The sequence below is a fragment of the Anas acuta genome, chromosome Z (assembly GCF_963932015.1).
Source record: "Anas acuta chromosome Z, bAnaAcu1.1, whole genome shotgun sequence".
NCBI lineage: Eukaryota > Metazoa > Chordata > Aves > Anseriformes > Anatidae > Anas > Anas acuta.
Window position 1 is genome coordinate 47,985,655 of NC_089017.1, and position 26,636 is coordinate 48,012,290.

Genomic DNA, 26,636 nt, shown 5'->3' on the forward strand with positions numbered 1-26,636 from the left:
GTTTGAGTTTCAGAAAACTTCACAAGAGCACTTTTCAGAGCACTTTTGGACTATTGGAGAGCACCCCATGCCAACAAGGCATGATGAAAGAAAGAAAAAGAAGTTGCCATGCTGGTGATGGTTAGCAAAGTAGGGAAGGGGTTTGAGAGACATTAACTGTACAGGCAGAAAGGATTTTGATGGAACAATAGGGGGGAACTTAAAAATACCAGAAATATCTCATATATCATTGAAACAAGATGACTAAAAAAACATTCAAAAATGATGAAAACCAAGGTGGCCCATTCTCCCCAGTGTCGAGTTCTAAAAATTCAGTTTTACTTGGAAAATGATAAGAAACACATGAAAACTGAATGTGAGAGGGACTACTTCATCCTTATTCACAGAAAAAAAAAAAAAAAAAAGGAAAAAAAAATTTAAAAAAATCTCAAAATGCATAAGTGGTATTTGTTAACAGCTGATCTGCTAAAAGCATGTTTTCTTTGGATTCAGTGTGTGCAGCAAATATTAGAAAGTCATGCATTACCTAGTATAAACATGCCCCTTGAGTGCTTTTCATGTTAGAAAAGGCTTTGACTATCAGGCAACTTTTGTGTAAGCATTTGCAGCTTTCTAGTCAACTCCAGTAGAATCGGTCAGTAGATGAAACAGTTATTCCACCTCAGGGTAGAAGTTATCTTTCAGAATAAATAAGGAAAAAAAAATAAATAAATAAAAACAAAAACAAAAGAGAGAAAGAAAAATACTGGGATTTGCTTAGCTCTGTAAGAAAATGTCTTACTTCTATAGGTCTGGACGTAGCTAAAAAAAGGACCATATAGAAAATGGTCCTTGGATCACATAGAAAATTAGGGAACATTCTCAAGGGCATAAGCTTGCCTTGCAGTTAATGTGGACAGACAGACGCAGTCAGGAGGTGTTTATCCCACCCACTGGGAGGATAAGGTGGGCAGCTTTCTTGGGCTGTAGAGAGTCTTACAACTAAATGGTTTAGTTTTAGACAAAGCCAAACAAAGTGAATCTAACTTTGCTTGTGACTTGCCAGAGGTCACACAGCACGACATTGTCATGGTTCCTGAGATGGAGACTGACTAGTTTCTAGGCTTGAATCATGCCTATCCTGTTTTGTCAGTATTCAGGGAAAAATGTTTACAGAAAAATGTATCCAAACTATGGGGTTGCTGCACCAGCGGCTGCAAATTGGGTCTGCAGCTGCAGCCTAGCAGGTGCACGCCTGTTTTAGGTGTAACCTGGCTCATGGAGGCAGTTTTGCAGCCACAGAGCAGGGTGAGGAGCTGAGAATCTCCCTATCATCCCTGCTGCCATTAGCTGTTAGCTCACCTCACAACAGGGGTTACCTGCAATGGCTGCAATGCAGAGTGAATTTTTGAGCACTCCCTCTCAGACAGTACTGCTCCCTTTGGCCCAAGACACGTTCCTCTCCTTGACAGGCATTGCAGCAGCAAATCCTAGGGCTGTTTTTATTCTCATCTTATCCTGTCAGCCTCCTTAAATATTGTTTTACCAAACCCTGCTCCTGCCAACCCTAGGTGTTCCCTAAATATAGCAGGTAGCAAGGTAAGAAACACTGTCGGTACTTCCATTTAATGGCAAGTTAGACTTATCTAACAGAATGTTGTAACTTCACACAGATAAGCCCATCTGCAGGAGTAGCTAGGCTGGCCTCCAGTTCAAGGTCTCCTGTGGATGCAATGGTGGCAATCATTTACGCACAGGAAGGGACAATGCTTCCAGCCTCTTGCACTCTCCCTGCCTTGTACAGGGTCAAGGCAGAGCAGCAACAGCTCTGTGTCAGACCATCTGTAAGCGGAGGAATAGCCATGAGGCATTCAGCCAGTCATTCTCTCCTCTAGTAAAATGCAGGGGCTGGACTGAGTGGTTTAGTCTCAAGGATTTAGTTCAATTCTATATTGGGCCACAGGTTAAGCTCCAGTGGAAAACACCTACTTCAAGGTAATATCAGGAAGGAACCTCATCCAGGGCCTCACTTTATTAATGTAAGCAACAATGAGCTATATCAACAATGCGTTGAGAATTCAACAGCCTGTAATGAATCTCACACCCCCAAATCACTTGATTGATTAACACGATATAAGTACCTGCATATAAGTCACACAGCCTGAGTCAATGACACATACCTGAGTGTTGCAGAAATTTAAGGTTGCATGATGGACTGGAGCTAGAGAAATACTGCCTTCCTCCTAGGCTAGGAGTGGCTTTTGAACTCCACTTTGTGTATCAGCCAACAAAACATGGTATCAAACAATTCATAACTGTGGTGGCAGCAGAGAACTCGCTATACATGCCAAATACTCCCTGGCCTTACCTCTTCCCTGACATACAAGTACTCTTACCAGACAGGAAAAAAAGCTTAAGCCATTCTGATCTGTATTTTCATTTTGTCTTTTCTCAGCTACTTCTACATCTACAACTGGGACAAGTCATCTCACGAAATGTGACGTAAAGCAGAAAGCCTTCTGTGTAAATGGGGGAGAGTGTTACATGGTTAAAGACCTCCCAAACCCCCCAAGATACCTGTGCAGGTAAGAAATCCTCTTTGCTTATTTTGGTGGAGAGAGCTGGTTCCATAAATACTTTTTCTTTAAAGAAGCACCTGAAAATTTTCTTCTGCTATACTTGTGGTGTTAGATATTTCTTCTTTCTTAAGTATATGGATATGAGGCATATCAGAGACTAACCAAGAAATCTTTCCATGAGGTTAAAGGCACAGCAAGCCTCACGGATGTTTATATGGCATGAAGTAACACAATTTAAGCCTTATGTTAGACATAATGAAACAGGTGTTGTAAAGTAAGTACATTACAAATGGGGAAAAACAAACAAACAAACAAACAAAAAAATGTGTTGGTAACTCCCTTGGATAAGTGACCTTTCTACATGAAAAAATGTGGTTATTTTTATTGTATGCTGTAGTAACTAAACACTCTCTGATCAGAATGGATTCTCAGCTGGATTTTTGCTGTGGTGCTAAATGCATAAAAAGCAATGAATGTAAAGGCAGTTGGTAGAGGTTGCTATTTCATCTGAGAATCTTTGATTCAGGAAAACATATGAACATGAGTTTAGTTTAAAGTGTTGTGCTTGTGCACTTTTCTCAAGTCCTGGCTTGCACTGTAGCAGGCTGTTGCAATAATCCTTTATTTTGGAGAGCAGCCGTTAAGAACTACAGCATCAGAGTACACCTCCTGCCTGGTATCACATCATGCAGTACTTACTTCTGGAGTTAAATCAGTCTTAGTAAGCTATTGCTTCTCTCACTTCAGAGGAGACTTGGCACTTAATGCCTTGGGAAACATCCTTGGGATCTAGCAGGACTGAGTGGAAAGGAGGAACTTTTGTGAGGATGTTGTGTTTTTTTTCATGCAGATGAGAGACTGCTCAGCAGAAACTGTTGTCTGCTGTAATAAGTTTTCAGTCTTCTCTGGCTAAAAATCAAATAACAGTACTTGTAATGTGTGATGTGTGAGAGTGCAGAAGGTCTATGATACTTTCATTAGGCAAGAAAGTCACAGACTGTGTGGCACTGTTAAAAAAAAAATCTACAATGTTCTGCTTTTTGAGTTTTCTTTTGTTTTGTAGATTGATGTTACCTGCACTTTATGAGCTTTGTTTTGCTTTGGTTGTTCACAGATTGCACCATTGCAGAAAGTGATGAATATTTCATTGATTTTCAATTTGTTTTTAGCTAAATTGAATATGGAAAAATTGCTGGCTCTGGTGGGCTGGATGGGAGAGAGAAAGTTGTGTTAAATTTACGTGATCATTATACAACAGCAGTACACAATGAGCATTCTGATATGACTGATATAGCACGTACCAGGGCCTACCTCCCTGTTTTAACTTCTTATCCAAAAACTATGCAGGGAAAATAAATAAATAAATAAATAAATAAATAAATAAATAAATAAATAAATAAATAAATAAAAGCACAAGGCAGCAGTGTTTGGCATCTCCCAGATTTGTTAAGAATTAGCACTGTCTTGACAGTTTCAGAGCTACCCAATTTTCATTTGTTTGGGAAGTTGTTGTTTTGTATACCTATACATATATATGTACATGTATATGTATACAGGCAGAGATCTGACTGTGTTCTTTGATGTTATATGCTGATTAATTTTTTTAATTAATTTTCTCAGATACATTTCAATGGAATGGAGATTTTTTTTCTCTCTTGTAGACAAGAAATAACTCTTAATTCTGTGTCTAGGGTTGAAAGAAAAGGCAATTCCCAAATTTGGCAGATGTACCTCTCTCTGGGTGGCCCTAGACCTATTTGGAAAAAGCATCATAGCTGTAAAATCAGAGAGGGTGAATCTCATTTACTGTAAAGCAGTGGAATAGGATTCTTATCTCGTGGACAGTCAGGGGCACTGATACTTTGCAGACATTTTGCTATGCCCTCTAATACTTGCCAGAAGTGAAACTGTGTTGTGCAGCAAAACAAGATGCAATATAGCAACGTAAGAAATAAAAGTGTGAGTACTTGAAAGTGGGTGTGCTGGGAAACAGAAAAGACAAAATACAGTTCTCGTTTCATTAAAAATACAGATGTCTACATTTAATTCCAGTATTCCAGTGTTAATTAAAATGAGTATCTATCCAGTACACATTGCCTTCATTGTTCTGAGAAAATAAATCTTCCCTCCGAACATGCTTGTGGAAACAGAATGCTTGAAATATGGTACTTGCTCTTCATATTTCTGCCTCAGTAGCAAGTTCACATTTTTCCATATGGTCCATCTGTTGAAAGCAAAAACAAAATTTCTAAAGTATGAGCCATATCATTCTAAATTTGTTTTATCCCTAACCAAAAAAACATGACTCAGATTCACAACAACCATGGAATTTTCCAAGTGGTATCTCTGGTTTTGTAAAAAAAAAAAAAATAAATAAAAAAATCTTCTGTTAAAATCTAGACCTATGTATTCAAAAAAATCCTGTTGTAAAATACATAGTATAATGATCCAGACTGGACTTGATTTTGTTCTCATGGTTCCTGGTGTGAACTTCAAGAAAATTCTTTGCTTTTAAGAGGTAACTTGGTGAAATACTCAAGAAATGTGCAAAGACTTACTAATGCATTGAACAGCTACATCTATGGTTACATGTATGTTTCCTACATTTATTTTAATTATGGTCCCAGGCTGAACAAAACAATCTCAAAACGTGAAACATGAAAAAGGAAACTTTGAGACTACCTAAGTAAATTAATGTGCAAAATCTTCAGACATTTCACAGGAACATGAGTCACATTTGGAAAATGGTACAGACTTCAGAAGCTTGAATGTTACTGGCTGTGCTGAGGTTCTTATGTCATTTCTGTCCAGTAAGAAATGTGTTCACCAGTCCACTGAAGACAAAAAAATATATAGTTTCTTCAATAAATGTAAAATTAAGACCAGAGTCCCTAGCATTTCCTTCTTATCTGAAGAAAAATGTATATGAATATAATAACTGTTATGCTTTTACAGTGTTCTTTTGAAGAATTCTACCATGAAGGCCTTGCTGGTCTGACTAATTGATTCCTAACTAGAAGAGATCATCTTTTCTACTGCTTTTGCTCTTACTGAAGAAATGAATTTACTTCCAATTTTCACTGGATGAACATAATTCTCTCTAATGCTCCTGCCTTTCTTAACAGCAAAAGAGTGAATTACATTTTTTTAATGACATAGCCAGTTGCTATCCGCATCTTCATTCAAAGGCTTTGATAGGATAGAAATTGACAGAAAGTTCTTGAAAATGGTGAAAAGAGAAAAATTGTTTCAACAAAGCTAACAAAAGCTCTGAAGTTGCTCATTTAAAAGGTAGAATGGAAATACTAGTTCTGGCATAAGCTATGAAACAGCCTACTAAATAAATCTTTTAAAAAAAAAAACACCCTACAATATATCTGCTTATAGGCAGTGAACGAAAAGTAACTGCGACGTTTTGATCCATTCAGCCTTTCCCGTCCCACCAAAAACCACTGATGAAATGCATTTGAATTTCTGAGAAGTGCCTTCTGAGTGCATACAGCTAACTGAACCTTTTGAATACTGAATGTAGAAGAGAAGAGCAATTATTTTATCCTCTTTTTGATTCTACCCAGTTAATACTGTAATGAATAATCTCACTAGTCTGTTTTTTAGGCCAAAAGGAAACTATAAGGCTATAGTCATACAAATGTCTATTTGTGTAAGGAATCACTGTTGCCCTGGTTTACCTGATTCCATTTTTTGCTAGTGTCCTAATAGAAAACTGCAGGTGGGTAATGAACTTAAAAATAAATAAATAAGAAAAATGAGTAGGACATGTTTCCAAAATGACACCATTACAAGTGCTTGTAAGAGCACTGTCTACAGGAAACAACCTGCCGAAGAACTCCGGAAACCACGTGGCATTTTACATCTGAGCTATGAAATGCCTTTAGCATTCACACAAAATAATAAGAAGGCTCATCTCATCTCTTGTCTCCACTGTCCCGCCCTGGACCTGTTCTCAGTGGCAGATGCTGTAGTTCATTTGCTGACAATGGTTTTGGTGTAAGTACAAGCACAAGAACATCTGAGCTCTTTTCAGCACCATCTCAATGGGACTGACCCATCTTAGTCTGAAAGCAATTTCAAACTTTTCTACACCAGTGCTTGAGTTCTTTTCATCACCTCCACAGCTGCACCAACATCTGAAAGCAAGCACAGACTGAACAAGCAAACACCATCAGCCAGCGGCAGGAATAAAGCCCAAGACATTTAATCACCATGCTTATTAAAGTTATGAAGGGCTGGGCCTGAAGAGCAAGAGGGAGAAATCCTTGTGAAGTGAAAGGTGGTGCACATGCAAATGCCAGCTTTCCAAGGATAGATATTTAATGAGATGTGCAAAATAAAACTGAAATCAAGGGGGTAAAGCATTTTCACTCTTAATCAGTAACAGAGATCAAAATGCAGTCTTCTCTCATGCCCAGCAATTACCACCTTCTCACAACAAAATTAATCCTTGTTGCGTTTTTCTCAACTAAATGTGTCTCTGGAGACTGGGATCTCTCTACGTTGTGTGCTTATCAGAAGATATGATCTTGGCTCTGAAGAACATCGTCTCCCTTCCTTAATAAACAAATATACATTATTACAGGAAATCACCTCCAAAGAATCATCTACAGATACCCAGAGTAAACTCTGCTACACCAAGAGTAAACTCTTATACCAAAGTAATTCCTCCATGGTTTATTTGAATAAGATACTAGTGTTTGTCTGACAATGGTCATCTGCTGATCAGGCCCGATTTCAGTTCACAAGGCAATTCTGATGGACAGAAGAGGCAGAGGATTGTTCTGAACAACTTTCATTTGCAAATAAAAAGGCTCTTCATCCCATGAAGAGTAAATGGTGACGTGGTTTGAAACAGAAGTTAGCACCCAATCATCAGCAGCAGAAGAGAGGGAGATTCTTGCACCATGGCAAAGCTCATGGATATTGTCAGAAAGACAGACAATGAAAGTGAGATGGATTCAAGGAAGGAGATAGCAGATTATTAACATCTATGTGTTGAGTAAGAGTGCATAGCAGAAGAAGGAAGAAGACTGAAGTCTTTATATTTTTAATGTGGTGGAGAGTCATTCAGATTTGTATCAGAAGTACAGGAGCTTCCATTGCTATGGTAATATTTTGGGGGCAAACTGCTGAGTTCTGACTCAAAATCAAGAATAAAGATGAAGGAAGAGTTGACAGCCAGCAGCCTAAGGGAAGATAAGAAAGGCATGGAAGTGGAATGTGACCAAGGGGCAACCTGCACAGAAGACCACATGAAATAAAAAGGCAGACAGCTACGGAGCTTCCAATTTTGAGAGCACCTCTGCCCAATTGCCTTACCTCTTGGCTAGACTGACTCATTTTCCTTTTGTCAGCCATGTTGAAGATACCTCCTGCCTTTGTGTTTCACGTTGTTGTCACTATTTGGAATTTTTTTTTTTTGTCTTTTCTGTGATTGCTGTTTTAATTATCTCCCATTTAAGGAAACTACTCAAAGACACAACGTGTCATTACAGAAATAGGGAAATGAAGGTACTTTCATAGATTCTGTATGACTGCAACAGTATAAATCACAGTTATACAGCACATTGCAAATTTTAAAAACTCAATCTGATCCCTTCATGACAAGGAATAAGCAATGAGTTGATACACATTTTTGCTAGGTCTTCTTTTTCAAAACAGGCAAACAAAAAGACTTCCTATTTTTTTCTCTGGTGGATTTTTGCGGTAAATTTTGTGAAGTGCTATCTTCCAGGAAGATTACACTTTCTTGCCCTTTTCTGGTCATTTTTCACTAACACCTAACCAGGAGGTCATTTAATGCACTACCATCTCCATAGGCCAGCAGATATCAGTCTGTTAGTGCAGTGGTTTTGGTGTACTATTGCTTATCACGTTTTTGCCCTTTAGGTGCCAACCTGGATTCACTGGAGCAAGATGTACTGAAACTCTGCCCATGAAAATCCAAAACCAAGAAAGTATGTTAAAATAATCTGAACTTTGCTTTCTTCCCCAACTACAGCAACAAAATCAATAGTACTTGGTGTTTTCACAGTTCAGCTGGAACCGGCCTCTTTACACACTAATTTAAGACTTGATTTTCAAACGTAAAATCCGTACACCATGGCATTATTGACCTCCAAAATGTCTCTCATTTCTGTGATTTTTGATCTTCCATCCATTTGCAGATGCATTTATTGCACACACTGGCAGCTTTCTTGTTTGGGAAACTGGTGTAAACTGCTACTCTAAAAGAACAAACTCATGGAGATGAGTGCTGTACAGATCTTGTGTCCTCGCTGCCTTGTGGAAAGTGCATCCTAAAAGCAATTTGTGAATTTGAAGTGGTGATTTTCTCTCTTACATATTTTGATCTTACACACTTTGATCTGGATTGGTTTGGTTTTGGCTGTTTTTTCTGGGGGGAATTTCATGTTCATTTCCACAGAGCAAATGAGTTGCTCTCAACATTGTGAGGTGTTTTGACACACTAAACCGAGATTCGGTTTCTGAAAGTGAACTCACCAAGTCATATCAGTTCACACTGAAGGAGCTTCTTTCTTAGCATATATTCACCTCTTCTCTTTTCTCTGTTTTTTCTCTACCATTTTTTTTTGTTTGTTTTTCCTCTCAGGTGCCCAAATGAATTTACTGGTGATCGCTGCCAAAACTACGTAATGGCCAGCTTCTACAGTACGTCCACTACCTTTCTGTCTGTGCCGCAGTAGAAGCATGCTCAGTCGGTGCTGCTTTCTTGTCGCTGCATCTTTCCTCCAATTTTTTTTTTTTTTATATCTTTAACTAGATTTGTTGCCTAAGGCCTAATATTGATCGTCTCTGCTTGTTGCATGAAAATGATAACAAAAAGCTATTGCAGTACTCTCCTGGATTGTTTGGCATTGAGGTTATGGGGAAATGCAAGACTTAGGAACGCTGTGAAATTAACACTGAATGGTGTGGTACGGACTTCCCACTGACATCAAGCAGTAAAAGTGCAAAAATGGCATTTTGAAAGTCTCACATTTTATTAAAAAAAAAAAAAAAAAAAAAAAAAAAAAAAAAAAAGCAGTAATCCTTCAGTAAAGGGATGCAAGGGATGCATAGATGAACTGTTTATCTATGAGTTTTGTTTTTGGAACAAGTTAAAGGTAATTGACATGCTTACATTGTTTCTAATGAGCACATTCTAAACAGGATCAAAGTGTTCTTTCTTCTCATTGTCCAAGTTTCAGAGCAAAGAGAGCACAGAAAGAAAAAGAAAAGGAGGGAAAATGGAATCAACAATGGGGCTTGAAGTATTTATTTGTGGGTAACAGGTGCAAGAGATCAAGTATTTCAAAGCCAGATTAATAGCCCAAAGAAGTGTAGCATGCACAGGCGCACACAGAGCAATCTATGTTAGATCACCGGGAGAATCAGCACTGTAGTCAGATCATCTTAGAAGCTTTCCCATGGAGGGACGGGTTAATTATTATTAATTGTCAGTGCAAAAAATGAAAGCACACTGAATATTTATTGTCTCATTGGCTATAACAAAGTCAAAGGTAACATCGAAGAAAATTGCTTAGATCTTACATTTTATTTCATGACTATTATTCATAATTAATTGTCACTGGCATCAGAATGTACTATGATCTAAGATCAGTATTATAGGAACTATTTTTTTGATGGATTGCTTGCCAGCATGGAAATATTTCAGAGTCTATAGGCTAGCTTAATTTCCATTAGTACATAGTACAAAAAGCTGTTAGCATATGCTGGACATTTTGGAGCCTGAAGAGATGCATAGGTTTTCATATAGTGATGGATGAAAAATGCCCATGCATAATTCATACTGCTCATCATAGAAGCTACCCATGTAAATCCCAAGGGTGCTGACTGGAGACCAGACCTTCCAGCATTCAAGTCTGTGTTTTATCCTCCTGTTTTAAAAGCTTTATTGGTGTGAGTTATTTTTAAAACATCTCTGGTAATGATGAATTTTAATTTTTTTATGCTATTACAGTGTTTAAGTTTACCAAGTGTTAGATTTAAATGGCCTTTTCTCTGTATTGTGATGAAAAGCACAGTTATGTTTTTTGTCTTAGAAAAAAAAATTAAAAGGAGATACTATAAAAATAAAATATCCATTGATTGCTACTGAACTAATGCTGAAAACTATGGTAGAATTATATGTGGATCATAAATTAATTTTCCTACCCGGAAAACACAGAGAGAGAGAGAGAGGTGGGTTTTCCCTCCTGGTTAGTTTTTTAGTTTCCTAACTCTGGTTGGGATTTTTAAAGGCATCTTTAGGTTGCAGACACCAACCTGAGTTTTTCTGAAATTGCCTCCATGACAAAGGCATAGATGCCCTTGCCTCACAGCAGGTGTTATGCTCAGCTATAAGCACTTGAGCCAGCCCAGTACACCTCTCCTTGAAATGCACTGGCAGAAGAGCACACAGCTACATACTCTGAGAACCCCAGGCAATGGCAGTTGGACCCCAGCACTTCAGCCTACTGTGCATCTGCATTATAACATCAGGTTTCTTAAGTTGCTACAAATCTTAAAACAACAGTGTTGGAAAAAGTCCAGTGAGGGTACATTTATATTTAACCAGAAAAATCAATGAAGAAGCATTTGTATGACTTCTTCTTATTACACCCAACACAGTCAAAAGGATACATTTAAAAGGGGGAGGGGAGATAATAATGGGAGTTTTCTTCAGGCAAATGTTGTGTTTGGGGCTGAAAGGCAAGCTCATATTTTGCACCAAGTGTTGCAGGTCATTAATTTAATTTACCTCTATTGATGAAGCTTTTGCAAACTACAGAGCAAATCATAGAGTTAAAGAACATAAGTGCCATAGGAAACAAAAGTGTAAATGTGAACTATACAGTGATATCTAATTGTAATTGATTTTGGAAGGCTCTTTTTTCATTTGAAAAGAAAGCTTCAGTGGGGTTCTGTGCCAAATGTGCCTAAAGTGTGATGAGCTCTTGCTATCTTCAGGCTTCATTGCTAAGAAAAAGCTAGCTTCATAAATCTGCCCTGGAGTCCTGAAGAGTCCTGAAGTTAGAAGTTGTGCTGAGGGCCTTTTACAAGGTCAGAGTAAGGCCAATGGTCAGCATTTTACAAATCCTCCACCCCAACAGGGTGCGAGGCTAACTGGTTTATATTGGCAGTGATTCAATTAGCCCTGTAGTATACAGTTATCATGATGCTCTAAAAACAGGTTGAAAAAGAATGCAAGAAATCAGATGAACCTCCATTTTAAGAAAACTTCCTTCAAAGAAATGGCTTTCCTTTTTGACAGTGGAAATTTCAGCATAGCATATGTGATGAAGCCTATTGGAAGGTACATATTTACATTGACTGTCCATTGGCTTCCAGCTTTGCAAACACACAAAACCACAGAACAACCTGTTGTGGCCAAGAGGTGATGAACCACCACAGTTCAACTTCTACTTCTAGTCAGCACATCTACACAATTTATCCCCTGGTGCTTCCCACTGCTGCAGAACAAATGAAAACAAGAACAAACTGTGCTAGTTTGCACATCCTTTATGCCTGGCTGGTAGACCCTATAGCATCTTTTCCCTGAGCACAGATATCACACCTGCTACCTTGTGTTTTCCCAGTATCCTTGATCTAACCAATTTTTCCAAAGAGGAAGGGCAGATGTGAAAGACATGCTATGCCACATGTACAAGCAGGTTAGAGTTGTTGGCCAGGAGTTCATGCTGCACCCTGAGGTGTCAGGAGATACCAAAGCGCCATCTGTCTTTTTGCTGCGGAGGCTTTGAGGGTCGTGGGTCCACTCTTGTTCCATAAGATATCAGAAGGTGGTCCATGGAAGTATTGTGAAAGTACATCTGCTCCACGCAGATATACTTGCTCTATTCCAGTGTTCACACATTCACTCCTTTGAAGGCAGGAGAGCAAAGTAAATGGAGGAAACTAGAAGTAAGGAATTAACATAAAAGTGGAGGATAATTTTTATGTAGCTATGCATGAGAGCTCTTATATCAACACTGTGCAGAACGATCCTTGGAATAAGAAACTCTGGCGGAGCCTTGGATTGATGAAAGGTTGAAGACACTTCTCTAGAGCATAATCACAGGTAAACTCTTTGTCCTTCCAAATATCCCAGATGGGCCAAGGACCCCATCCAAAGGTCTCAGTGACTCACTTACTTCATCGGCTAATAGTTTTATATATGCATGGTGAATATAGAACAACTTGGGCATACTGTGAGCTGCCTCAGGCATGACTCAGATGTGGTCTCTGCACTTCAGAAAGCAAGCATTTCAGTATGGGACACCAGTTTGCCTTGTGTCCATTTCAGATCTACTATCTTTAGAGGGCAAGAGGGACAATTTCAAGAGGGAAAATTCTGTTTAGATAGCCTTTGCCTCATACTTTCAAAATGTACTTGGCTAAGAAATTACAGAAGGAATAAGGCAGGAGTTCAATAAAGCTATAGTATTCTAGAGGGATAACCACAACTCTGCTGTTATACCTTAACAGCCTCAATTTTTCAGTGTTTCCGCATAAAATGCTAATCTTTGTAAGCACATTTTCCAGCCATTCTGCTAGTTTATTATTTCTCAGTTTCTCTATATTTCTCAAATGGTCACATCTCTGCGAGGGTATGAGGTAATCTTACCTGAAATTTTAATTTTCTAAATCTTTTCAGCACCCTAAATTGTGCTTTTAATGTGCTGAGACCAAGACTCCTGAATGACACAAATAGATTGAAAAAATGTTGCTGTTTTCTGCCCAAGATTAAGGAAGACAGTTTTTTTTTCACTATAAACTGCTCAGTTAATAATTATGAAATGCTAAATTTGCTATGATATAGTAGTCTAATTTAAAAATGACATTTTCTGAAGTCTGATATTCAATCTAGTTGTAGGATTATACTTTTGCAGGAGCCATAGGACATCGCATGTTCACAATTGCTTTTGTAGCCTAAGTACCACTGAAATGAAACAAGACCTAAGATCCAAAGTAGATCCTAAGCCACAGGAAGAAAGAACATCCTACTCAAGCAGAGTTGGTCAACCTGCAGTAGTTCTAGTGTGTGCAAGCTTGGGGGATTTTAGGTTTTTTCAATTCAAGTTAACTAAGAAGAGGATTTTCTAGAAAGCCCAATGACCCAGAGAACACATTTAATAAGACAACTAAATAATGGCCTAAGAAACACTACAGCTTGATGCTTCTGAGGTGGAATTGGTCTCCCTGGAGCTCTCTGCTGCTGCATATTCATTCAAGTGGGTCGTTCCCTCTGTCAGGTGCAAGGTTTCCACAAAGACCTCTACTCTGCCCCTCACTGGGCAGTACTGTGTCCCCATGCTCCCACCCACCTAAATCTATAGGACGGCCACCCCAAAATCTTGAGTGCCTAGCAGTTGTGTCACACTTCTCATGAATGTAGCATGTAACCCTAGAGAACCTGTTCCAGCATTTGCAGGCACCATATTCTTATTCTGTAGATGCTAGATCCCACTATTTCCAATTGTAGCTGTAAGTCACTTTGGGGGAAAAAAAATACATCCTGAGCATTATATCTTCCAATTATGCTCTGCCAAATAAATAAATAAATAAATAAATCTTTTCACAGAATGAAAACTGAGTTGTTAAAAATAATTAATTGTATTCCTTTTTAGAGCACCTGGACAAATATTCAATAAAAAAATACACATTGTAATCACACCTAATAAATATGCAACAATATTGGGTTAAATAGGAAAAGATCAAAAGTGATGATCTGTTTATAAAATGAGAAGTGCTGGGATATTCTGCTTTCTTTTAATCACGTCTAGGCAATGTAGCTAGGAATAACAAAGATAAATAAGAGCAATATGCTATCTAGGTTTGAATAAGTGGTGCATGTTTCTTCAGCATGTTTTCTTGTTAGGGCTCTCAGCAAGAATATATTCCCATTTAAGTACCAATTTCCCATTGGATTATTTGCAATAGAAACTGCATGATACGAATTACTTCCCCTAAAATTAAATTACATCCAGGCTAGGAATTTTACCTGTAAGCAAGCATAAATACAGCAATATATATGCATGGGCATGTCATTCATTTTATCAAAGACTTAACCAAGCTTTCTATGCAACTAATGTATATCATTAGCAGTGTTCATGTAGGCATGTAAAACTGTCACTTTAGGAAGAGATCTGGGTGGATTCCAACCTACTTAACCCTTACATGTTACTGATTGGCAGGAGAGAATTGGCATTTCCAATGTGCACAAGCTATATAAAAATCCATTTGGTCAGAAAATTAGGGTTGGATTTTAATTATGCATCATGCAAGGACAAAGAAAGTGAGAGCTGCCATGGTTATGGATTTGGCCCTATGGGAATGATCTCCAAGGGTACCAACTGGAAGGAAAATCTCTGTTCTGCCTCTCCCCTGATGCTGGGGCCTGGGGGTGTTAATTTTGGCAGGTGATCTGATGGAAATGGCATCAGCCCCCGTCCCCCACTGGGCATGCAGCCAGCCAGAGGGTGATGCTGGTGAAGGCAAGGGAAAGTGACTGGCTCCTTATCTTCTGGAAAGGAAAGCCCTGCTGAAGTCAGTTCCCAAAGCTGAGAAGGGCTCCCACTGCTCAGCACGTGGTCCTAGCCACCATCAGGTAGCTGCTGACAAGAGCGAGGACCCACACAACAGGGACGGGAGCAGGGCCAGGGGGGAGGGCAGTGCACAGCCCCTCTACTGGAGAACACCACTCCTTGTAAGCCACCCTGTGGCCCCATGGTCTGAAAACGGCTATTTCACATGGCATCCTTGAGCCGTAGCCCCCTTCATCTCAGTAAGATGTTTAAGGATTAATGGTTGCTGCTGCGTTCACTGCACTGTGGCTGTTCAGATACCCCATACATATTTTGGTGTGTAACCCTTACAGAAGCTCTGGTCATGTAGCCCACAGAGGTGCTCTCAAGCACTGCTCATTTAACTACACAGCCCTTTGCCTGTTTCATGTGCAGACACAGAATAGCCATAATACTCATATGTGATTTGTTTTATGAGTACAGTGTATTGCTCTTTTCTGAAACTTTTTCCTTTTTCTTTCTTTTTTTTGTCAACTTTCTGCATTGGCAGAGCATCTTGGGATTGAATTTATGGGTATGGACCAATCATTCCTTTTAGCCTGCAGATTTTAGAGCCTGAGAGATAACTCCCTACCCCCTACCCCTCCCCCCCTTTTTTTTTTCTCCACCTCCCCTTTTCAATTCCTAACCAATTTCTTTATGCTTTAGAAGGGATCATACAGCTATAACAACAACCTGTCAAAATATTAGCAGCAATCAGCTCACTAAAATGATGATACTGGTAGGGTATTCCAGATCTAAGGAGGTCTAGGAATCACTGAAGTAATCATAACATAGTCTACGTTTATTTTTTTCTGATGTGCAATTTTGACTAGTTTTGACATTTGCTTTTGCGAAGTTCTTCTAGGGTAGCCAAATTTTGGAAACGCCGAAAGCATTAAGCAAAGTGACTAACTAGTCTATAAAAAAGGATATGCTGTTATAGCCACTTAAAATTCTGCAAATTTACAGCTTAAAGCTTTGGTTTCCAAGTAAAGTTTTATCTCTAAACCCACAACTAGGTATGTAAATAGGATGCATATACATAGTTGTAAATGATATGCATGTATACATACATTTCTAGGCCTGTAAATTAGCACTGAACTAAAAGTTATTTAGGAACTTAAATAGATGTTTACAGGAAGACTCTAGGTCCTCGAGTCAGCAAATATGCGAGTACTTATAATAATAAACTCAATAATTGTACCCATCCAAGAACATTGGCAGTGGATAGTTTTTTTATGCTACTGCTTAAGATAATAGAAACAGATCTTTAAGTCCTCTTCATGAAGAGACTACTTACCCAACTAATGTTTGGTAATCTTTTAATAACGTACCTCTTTAATAGGCTAACTTCAAATTCAAGTCATTTTTATCCTGGCATCTCCTAAGATTATCAGCACATGATTAGAACTGGCAACCGATGTTTTTCATACAGTTTTAGTTCATGTTCTTATTTAAAATGCCCACATAAAATGTCATTAGCTTAAGCTGTGAACTATGGAAAACCCATTACAAATCTAAATTTAGAAAATCTATCACAACCCAGTTTATTGTTATTATTATCACAAGATAATATTAATTCTCAATCATAAAAACTAGGTTTAATTAGAAGATATATGGCTACATTAACACATGAGAAAGTATATTAAAATCTTTAGAAAAAAAAAACGACTTGCAAATTTTGCTTTCTATCTAAGGTAACACCAGTGGAACCACCTCTTGGAACCAAATTATTTCAAAAAATGACAGAGACCTTTAAGAAGAAAAGCTTTAAAATAGAGCAAATTTAAGACCACATTTATTATCAATTATATATAAATTAGGGTTATGTGAAATGAATTGCATAATGTGCATGTTTGAAGGGCTGCACATAGAGGGATTTAGTACCTTAGAGTCATAGAACCACAGAATCATAGAATATTCCAAGCTGGAAGGGACTGACAAGGATACGTGAGTCCAAGCGTTGTTTAGATTTTCCTAACATTATGTAGGGAAATATATTTATTTACAGAATTTTTGTACTTAACGGGCCAAAAGCAATTCTAAATTCTCACTGCACACACACTCCTCTGTGGGCTTTTTCCCAAGGCAGCTGTTAGTTTCTCTGAGCTAGTGTGATGAGCACTTCCAAGGCAGCCTGTATTTCTGTGCTTGGCATCATCAACCAGCTCTGTGTGCACTGGATCAGCTAGTGTGCCCACTCCATGGGGTTTCAGGGCCATGCAGCCTCCTGAGGCACCTCTGATATTCCCTAGGAAGGAGTTTGGGAGTGAGATTCCCTGTAGGAGAGCCACTGGTGTGCCATGTTCTCCCTACATAGCTGTCTCCAAACTCCCTGACACTACAAAGCCTCGGCTGGGACCCCTGTACCCCATCCCCTACCACCCATCAGCCTGAAGTGTGCTGAATTTTTGGTGGGAGCTTGCTGGTTCCTGGGTCAAAACCCCATCCTCTACTCCAGACCCACCGCTCAGGCCACTAGGCTGGGGGTATGGCTGCTCCAGACCCCTCTGTGCCTCCAGGGCTCTGAGCCCTGACAGGCCCTCTGGAGCTGTTGGCTCTCCTGGGGAGCCACTTCTCCCCACAGTTTAGGGAGAGCATCAACTTAGGCTGGATTGTCCTCATTCTGAAAGGTGTGGGAGGGGATTTGGTTAATGAAACCATGCCCTGGTGTGTATCTTTCCATGCCCCCAAGGACCTATAAACCACAGATGTGCCAGTGTGAGAAGTATCACAGCTTTCCCCACTGCTGGGTTCTGTTGCTGTGCCCTCATTGTATACAAGCCCAGGAGAGTCCCACACGTGTGTAGCAAGCTTCAACCCTCTGACAGCACTATCAAGGCAATCATCACTTTGCTGCCAGGCTCATCTGCAACAACACCAGCCTACAATAACCCTCCTGAGTCAGTGCAGTTTTTGCAGTTTTTCCTCAATATAAACAACCAAGCACAGTTTCCACTGCTACTTAGTCCTCCTCCTCCTCCTTTCCCTTCCCATCCAAGGAAAATGGGTTGATACATATTTATTCATTTTGCTTTTACAAGCTAACAGCTGACAGAGTCATCAAAATTAAAAAAAAAAAAAAAAAAAAAAAAAAAAAAAAAAAAAAGTAGATTTAAAGCGTTTCAAATTTGCCCCTAAATTGCTTAGCACAATTTTCCTGTTTCCTGTGACATTCGTAATACACCATTTTCATGGCTAACTAATAAGCGCTTTCAGAAGGGGCATAAATGGGAAGGGGATCAAGTGCCACTAACTAGCCTAGGCAAGGAGTTATGCTGTATGAGAAATCCCTTCAGACTCTGCTTCAGCCTTGTTCTTTTTGTCCCCAAGCATTTCTTCACCCTGTTTTTTCCAGTATCAAGCATGCTGTGCCAGGCCTGCAGTTGATTTCTCAACCCTTTAACCTCATTTTTCCCTGTTTTTCACCTTCCTCTTTTTGTCTTTGTCCTGGTTTGGTTTGGAGTTTCATCCTTTCCTTCCTTCCTTCCCTTTTTTGACTTTCTGTTCTTGGAGGTTTGTTTTGTTTTGTTTTCTTCAATACATTTTTGCAGCATCCTAGTTTTACCAAACTCACTTCTTCTTCCCTCCCCCTTGTAAATAATCAGTGCTATTAATTTTGTCTGAGAGTGCTCATGACCTGTTTGCTGGTGTTTTTGTTTACAGTGGGTTTGGCTTGTAGGAAGAATTATCTCCATGGTAAGGTGGATTGTATCAGAGAAATTAAGATTTTTTCTTGCTTGGTGATTTGTTGCATGTAAGATTTGACACCTGTCCTGAATCTCGGGCAGTGAGTAGCTGTGCTGAGGCTGAAAAGCCTCAAAGGGCTAATGCCCTACCGATATCTCACAAATCTCAGCACTGGATGCTGGGTCGTATCTGCACTGGCACCTAGCCATCTATTAACAGTTGGCCAAAACATTTATTAAATTAATTAACAGTTATTTCAGATAAGTGAATTACAGTGATTGAAACCACATTTCTGAAGCAATAGCTTCAGCAATCCCACCACCATGTTAGCAGTTAGGATAGGCAGCAACCACCTTTATTTCCCCAATATCCATCAGTCCACACAAATTCCAGGGTTTTAATCCCTTGCTGATTCTGCTCAGAGTCTCAGTTCTTTTTCCATCCCTTCTTTCCCGGGAAACAAAGTAGGTGTAGATTTGGACAATCACATTTTGTCTCCCACAAGTTGGGAAGACCTAGCATAGTGACAAATTTAAGGGAGGTCCTGCAAGGTGGCACAACTTGCAGTCTCAGGCACACCTCTGTGCATCTTGGTGCCCACAGCAATTTTAAAACTGAACTAAGTAAGCACAGGAAACACATGAGAGAAATGAATGTTCCCTCCTTAGTAGGAAGGATTTCCTCGTTAAATGATAGAAGTACCTTTTGTGCTGGTAGTTTTTTCATTATTGAGGTGAGAGAATGTATTCCATGCTGATTTCTCCCCTGGCCTCCTCAAAGCTCCTTTCAGTCCAGCATTTTAGAGACCCTGAGCTTGGACAGAGACTTATGACACATGTGAGGGACCATGACAAGAAGGTGATTCTCTGCCCCACAGGCCTTTTATGTTTTTGTAAGACCCTCTTGTCAGTAATAATGCTGACATTTATTCCTGAGGCACTGCAGCCCTGTGCAGCTTTTATTCATTGACCTACTTTTAATCACCTGTTGGTATTCCAACTGCACTCAATACTGCAGACTGTCCTAATGCCACCTTCCAGTCCAGATCCTCCAGAGCAAGCTTTTGGGACTGTCTGCTTAATCAAAAACAAAACCTGAGGAAAAAAAAAAAAAAGACAGAGACCCATTTTTGTCCTAAAAACAGGAATGCAAATCAACATTCATAAAAGCTACCTCTTCTGTCAACACAGAATGTGTGTCTCCATTTCAGCACTCCTTACGTAACGTTTCCCGAGTACAACACACACTGATGCTCTCTGCCAAGAGTGATTGAGGCTGGAATGCAAGGGTAGCTCCAATCCAAACATTACTGGTGCTACTAACTTCTTTATAATAGTAAAATATCTCTCATGAATGAGCGAGTTGCCGCTCTAGATAGAACAGAGTTCCTTAGCTAGACATAAAGAGATTCAAGTGAAAACCAAGAATTTCTCTGATACAACGCACTACTAGTTATTGATATGGCTGTGTTTTCTGAGGTGCACTGGAGAAACAGTCTGAACTTTATGACCAGAGCTCAAAATCTGTGTTCATTTCCATTGGTAATATGTTTACAAGCCAAGCTCATGTTTCAAATGTAGAAGGATATTTTGAAATCTTTCCTGCAAAGACAACTGAGATACAAGTTGGCATGGGGGCAGAGGGACATTGGATATGAAAACAGTCCAAAAAAAAAAAAAAGATAATAAAATCAAGAAAATACATTTATCTAAAAGATTTATAAAGTTGGCTTTCATTCCAGCTGTCTTTGCAGAGAAAAACTTCCAAAGCATTTGCAAATTTATGTTATTACCTTAGTGTGTTGCACTTTTATTTCCAGCAAATGCTGAGTGTTTGTCAATTGTGAAGTTTTTTTCTTAGATATTATTCTTGTTGACTTAAACAAAAAGAGATTACTTTTGACTGTAATTGTACGGATGATCACTCGTCCTTGGTACTCTGTTTAGAGCTTATGGTGTAGTCCTGTTCTCCTTGCAGTCAATCATGATTTTGCCTGAAGTGTGGTGGCTGTGTTTCGGTGTGGCTGTGTGAATCTGTGCAGTGGTATGTAGCATGCCAGCTGTGGACTGTGTGCATCTTGCCTAGCAATCCTCCATGTTGTGACCTTCTCTGTTTTTGTCCCTTTCTAGAAGCTGAGGAACTGTACCAGAAACGGGTGCTGACCATAACTGGCATTTGCATTGCTCTTCTAGTAGTTGGCATCATGTGTGTGGTGGCCTACTGCAAAACCAAGTAAACATTTCTCTTCTATTTTATATCTGTGATTGTGTGTCAGGGCCTTCCCAGTTGACTGTAGCTTCTACTTCTCTGAGCATTTGGTTGTTAATGGGGTTTCTCCAGAGCTGAACTGAAGAGACAGCCCTGTGGTTAGGGTACTATGGTCAAGCAAGGCGGGTGAACGTCTCTATATCGATAAGTGCAAAAATAAGACGGGTATCTGAGAGGTTTCTCACCATTCATATGTGACTCAAGCAAATTTTACTGACTTGCAATTCATTTATCACACATTTATGATTTTCCTAGCTGGATGGGAACAAACCCCATCAGTGGAATCATGTTGCTACCCAGCAGTAAATTTTAAGGATCAGCATAGTTTGTTTATACTTGAGAAGATTAACAGTGCTAAAAGTTACTAAACACCAAAGGCCAAAGAACTGAATGTGAAAGTACTCCCAATGCAAAAGTAGGCACTTTAATGCATTCTCTGAGCCTTTGTAAATTACTGGGGGTGACTCTCAAACATGCTTGAGGCATTCTGGGCCATAAATTATATTGAACATCAGCAGGATTTGTGCTGCCAAAACTTCTGGCTGCTGTTATAAATCTCCCCACCAAAACACAGAAAACCCTTATCATAAATCTTCTACATTTGTATAAACCTGTAGATTTACTGTTGCAGGGCCTGATCAGCAGTTTGGTTGTTGGTTTTCCTTGCAAGCTCCACCAATAATGGATGTGTTAAAAGCAGGGAGAGGGTCATTTGCCCCCTCAGTGAGAGTCCAGCCACACACACTCATATGGCTCCTACCCACAACCTTTGTGCCAATGGTCAGCTGGGAGCTGGGAACCACTGAACACTAATAAAGAGTCAGATCAATTATTCTTTTTAGAAATGACAACGGTCAAACTAGGGCAGATAAACAACATCTTTCCTGATCCAAATATCATTGAAATCAGCTAAGGCCTCCACATGAATTTAAATAAACATTTAGTCAGGGTTTTGAAGTACAGTTTTCTATATAAAATGCCCCCAAAGTACACCAAGAGAATAGATGCCTTGCCACAGTTCCTCCCAGATATCAGCAACCATTGCCAGCCTAAAGTGAATTGTTTTCAAATACAGCTGGCAAGAGTGAAACTGAACTGCCAGTTTGTGGCCCTCCAAATGCAGCAGTGACGCCAGACTGCTATCTATGAGATATTCCCTGTATGCTTTTTCCTCCTGGTAGGGGGGACACATTAGCATTCTCATTATTCTTTCTCCTTAGTACTCATTCCTAGAGTAATTTCTTTTTTTTAGTTAATGTCCTTTAACTGGAGTAAAAATGACACACGTGGAAGCATGCAACATGCAAATATACTAATCTCTAAATGTGGGAAGTAATACGGATTCACAGGGACAGATTCCCAGGCAGCAGATGGCAGGATATCAGCCCCATAGATGATGAATCCAAACTTTCTAGAACCCACTTTCTCTAACAAGTAAAGGGTCATCCTTAGTTCCCAGCAACACAGCTCCAATATAAGGGACCTTGAAAGGTGCTGTGAAATCAAGTTAAACATTTGTGTGTGCTTCTTCTCAGCCCACACTGGCTTTTGGGTAGCTGTTCAGATACCTCCCTGCCCTACACTCTCCAATTAAGTACCTGCATTTTCTAACATGATGTCTGAGTAGCTGTGACTTAGATATCTCCCAAGCACAAAGCCCAAGTGGACCAGTGATCATGTCCCACTGAGAAAGGAGCATTTCCAAGACAGCCATGTCTGCTTGCACCATTTATACGGAGTGACATAAATTAGGTGTCTTCCACTATCCAGGCTTATACGTGCACACAAAATACTTAAAATGCAGTGTGTCAAATCATGTCTTCTTTTTCTTTAAGCTTCCCTGGCTATCAAGCTTCAACATATTGTTTTCCCTCCCCTCTCCTTTTTGGAAAGCTTGGAATTGTCCCCTTGAGTTCAAAACATGATTGAAAACGGTTATGTCTTACACCATCCTATCCTGCCAAAAATATTTGCACTTCTGCTTACAGCTTAGGGAGTTGTGTGTGTTTCAGCTCTTGCCACAGCCAAGGTCATTTGCACTCTGCAGTGTGATGGAGCCTGCATCCTCCCTTCACTTCCCTGGATTATGTGGCAGGAAGGTGGAAGTTCTCCAATATATTCAGGCAAAACTGGGGAATATTGATAAATTAAGCCTGAAATTGAATAGCACACTCCCTGCTTATTTATTTTGGTGCTCCATTTAGTGCATTCTGCATGGCCTTTGCAGCACCCAGTTGTAGTATGCTGCAGATTTTGTTATCGACAGCTGATAACAATCTCCTGAAAAGTTCTCTTGAGGAGAACTGGAACAGTTAGCAAATGGGAAAGGAGCAGCTGATGATGGGGCACAACATAAGTGTCTGAGTCAGCTAGAGAGCGTGACATTAGTACAGAAGATGGATGGTTCTCCTGAATGCATTAACTGCCCTGGCATCCATCTGCTAATCACTGGGTTCCAGTTAATCTGATGTTGCTGTAATGAAACCCTCCAAAGCTGCCAGGATGGCTGCAGGCTCAGTGATACCTCACACAGCCTCTCTCTTTGTATTATTTCTGGAGCTTCCTCTGCACCCTTTAACTTCTTTAACAAGTTTATACGTTTGGAGCACACCGTTGGGGTAAATGGGGTACATCCCACAAAAACTGCATAGCTGCAGGACCACAAAAAGTCCCAGTCCTAGCAATGCTGCTAAACTTTGCCGCTGATAGGCACCTTGGCCTGCCTGTGAAACAAAGGCCATGCCAGAGAGGAGGCAGAAAGGAGGCTGTTAGGTAAACACACACCACTACGGCAAACAGCTGCATGCAGGCCCCAAGGTCTAGGCCACCCTGTGAGGTGTGGCAGCTCTCTGTGGAGAGCACAGAAATGAGACCTGGAAGACTTCTGGATACCTGACTGAGGCCGTAGGGAGGGTGGCAAAAGTGTCAGGGTTAAAATCTCTCCTCCTTCCCTTTGGAGTGCAGCAAAGAGCTTCTCCTGAAACAGAGCACAGCTTGGAAGTGGCCTCCTTCTCCCTCGCACATTTTCCCATCCCCTTGTGGCCTGCAGACTCCTGGAAGGGTGCCCACACATCTCTCCCCTCTGCAGGTCCCCACAGCTCCAGCTGCAATTAGACCTGCAGTCTTAGGGGTGACTCTGAGATCTTGCAGCAGTGGGGAAAGTGCTGGCAGTAAAGAAACTTATCATTATCATCATCATCATCATGCTGAAAGGTGCAGCTGCTTTCCTTTTGTCTATTAAAGCCATTTCCGTGTTTCATATACAGGAAGCAGAGGAAAAAGTTGCATGACCGCCTTCGGCAGAGCCTCCGCTCAGAGAGGAACAACGTGATGAACATGGCCAATGGGCCGCACCACCCCAACCCACCACCCGATAACGTCCAGCTGGTGAACGTAAGTCCTACTGCCCACCTTTCAACCTGGTTTGCCAGTGCCATGGCAGAGCTTGCCCTGACACTGTGAGACTTCCCCCTGCCACAGGCTGGTGGCTGAATTCACTTGGCTCTCTCCACCCAGAAACAATCTGGGACTCTGTGATAAATACACAGTAGGATGAGATATGTTTCCGCAGATGGCCATTTCATTGGTGCATGCCACAGTGCTGCAGCTGTGCCTGCAGGCCTGGGACACCAGAAGCAACAGCAATGCCTCAAAACAAACAAACAAAAAACAACAACAGTAAAAACAACAAATAAAATGGTACCAGCACTGCAGTTGGGCTGAGCATGTCCACAGCGATCGGTTTCTACAAACACACTTTCTTGCTCTTCTTACCACCCCTGGTGGCTGGTAAGTGGGGCCAGCCATTGTGGATCAGGAGTGAAACTTTATGAGCACAGACCTCAGGCTGTCTGACACTGTGCACGTCCAGGGAGCAATGACAGCTGTGATCCTCAGATCAGTAGTCCTCAAAAACAAGTTTCTTTTCTGAAATATAACAGCAATGCAGGGCTTGTAACATGAGACAGTGAAAGGAGAAAGACACTATCAACCAAAACACTGCTGCACCAGCTTGAGAGGAAAAGTTGGTGAGGAGTTAAGAAAAAAGAAAAAAAAAAAAAAAAAAGCCTTGGGGTAAATGTCTTGCTACAGTCTTCACCTGGATTGTAGCAATGACTGTGGATATGTGGATGGGTCATGGTATGGCCAAGCCACGGCTGGCCATTTGTCAGAGAACAAAGAGCAATGGAAGCAGAGAGCCAGTCCCCACCTAATCTCTTACCCAAGCCTTTTTCTCTGCTAAGGCAACAGCAGTGCTGCCACTGACATTGATTAAGACCCATTTTCAGAAGAGCTCAGCTTGTAATATTTCCCCCGAAATGAACTAAATCACAAACAGCTAGTAAGAGACAGGAAACAAGTAGTCCACATTGAGTAGTATAGAGAGTCCAACCAGGAACAACATCTCTGGTGATATCAGTGGGCTACAGATAAAAACGGTTCAGGAGTCTAGGCACTACACACCTCTTGCATTGGTACTGAAAACAGTTATTTCCTGCCCAGATATTTATGGTGCAATGAAAAATTGCCCCTGCTAATTAACTAATCCTGTCTTGTCCACTGGACAATATTTTTTTTTAATCTGTTAAGTGCTGGTTGCCTTTCCAGGTCTCTATCCTTGATGACTTCTCATTTCCTTCTTACATAAGTAGGTTGATTATAGTGTGATTGGGATGCGGCCTTTTGCTAATTTCCTCATTTGTTCCCTTCAGTCTTGAGTTTAAATGGGAGATATATACATGGAGCTGTGCATGAATGCACTCAAAAGTGTGTTATGTTGGCCCACATTTGAGTGACAAAGTAAAAGCTTTGGTGCATAAAAGAAAAGAAAAAAAAGTCTTTATGGGAGACAAATATGTTAATTACATCTGCAGATGTGCTGTAAATTTTGGTTTGTAAACATAAGGTTTGTATGTTTTTTCTTCAGCAGTACGTTTCAAAAAATGTAATCTCCAGCGAGCGTGTCATTGAGCGAGAGACAGAGACCTCGTTTTCCACGAGCCACTACACCTCAACAACACATCACTCCATAACAGTCACCCAGACGCCCAGCCACAGGTACTCAACTGGGAAGTAAAACAGCACCTGTAATATACATCCTGCTGCTGTTGCAAAACAGAAAATTTATGAGAGAGATAGAGAGAGAAGTATACGCTCCCTTCATCGCGTTTTAATTTTATGACTAACAATATTTAGTGTCATGTCACCTAACTAATTATCTTTCCAGGAATTTACAAAGTGCTTATTGATCGAATGGCATTCCAACATTGTTAGAGTGAATTTCAGTATATGCAGATTGCTAAGTTAGTGACTGATCTGTTTTAAAGATCAGTCTCCGGTCCTAGAGTATGGAAAGCCTTCCTTCTTCTTCATTTTTTACAGACATGCAAAATCATCTCAGTGTGTGTGGATTCCTATAATTCACAAAAATCTGCAGCCCCAGTTACTAGCCCTAAGGCGCTGCACATCCAAAGCTGCTGCAGAGTCCTTGCTATCCCCCGGTTAAACTTCTCACGTGCATATTCAGTCAAAA

At 40.3% G+C, this 26,636-nt stretch overlaps 1 protein-coding gene across 23 annotated transcripts in view; it reads left to right on the plus strand.

Annotated features, from left to right (window-relative positions):
* Positions 1–26,636, plus strand: part of NRG1 (neuregulin 1) — a 468,454-nt gene that overhangs the window by 427,226 nt on the left and 14,592 nt on the right. For 11 of the 23 annotated variants that reach the window (XM_068666043.1, XM_068666051.1, XM_068666046.1 and 8 more), the window contains 6 exons: positions 2,435–2,564; positions 9,187–9,245; positions 15,654–15,677; positions 20,965–21,067; positions 24,370–24,496; positions 26,031–26,161. In XM_068666043.1, coding sequence (XP_068522144.1) covers positions 2,435–2,564; positions 9,187–9,245; positions 15,654–15,677; positions 20,965–21,067; positions 24,370–24,496; positions 26,031–26,161 — 574 coding nt within the window. Of the gene's footprint in view, positions 1–2,434; positions 2,569–8,462; positions 8,531–9,186; positions 9,246–15,653; positions 15,678–20,964; positions 21,068–24,369; positions 24,497–26,030; positions 26,162–26,636 lie in introns of those variants that run through there. The other 12 variants (XM_068666048.1, XM_068666052.1, XM_068666047.1 and 9 more) reach the window with 8 other exon arrangements.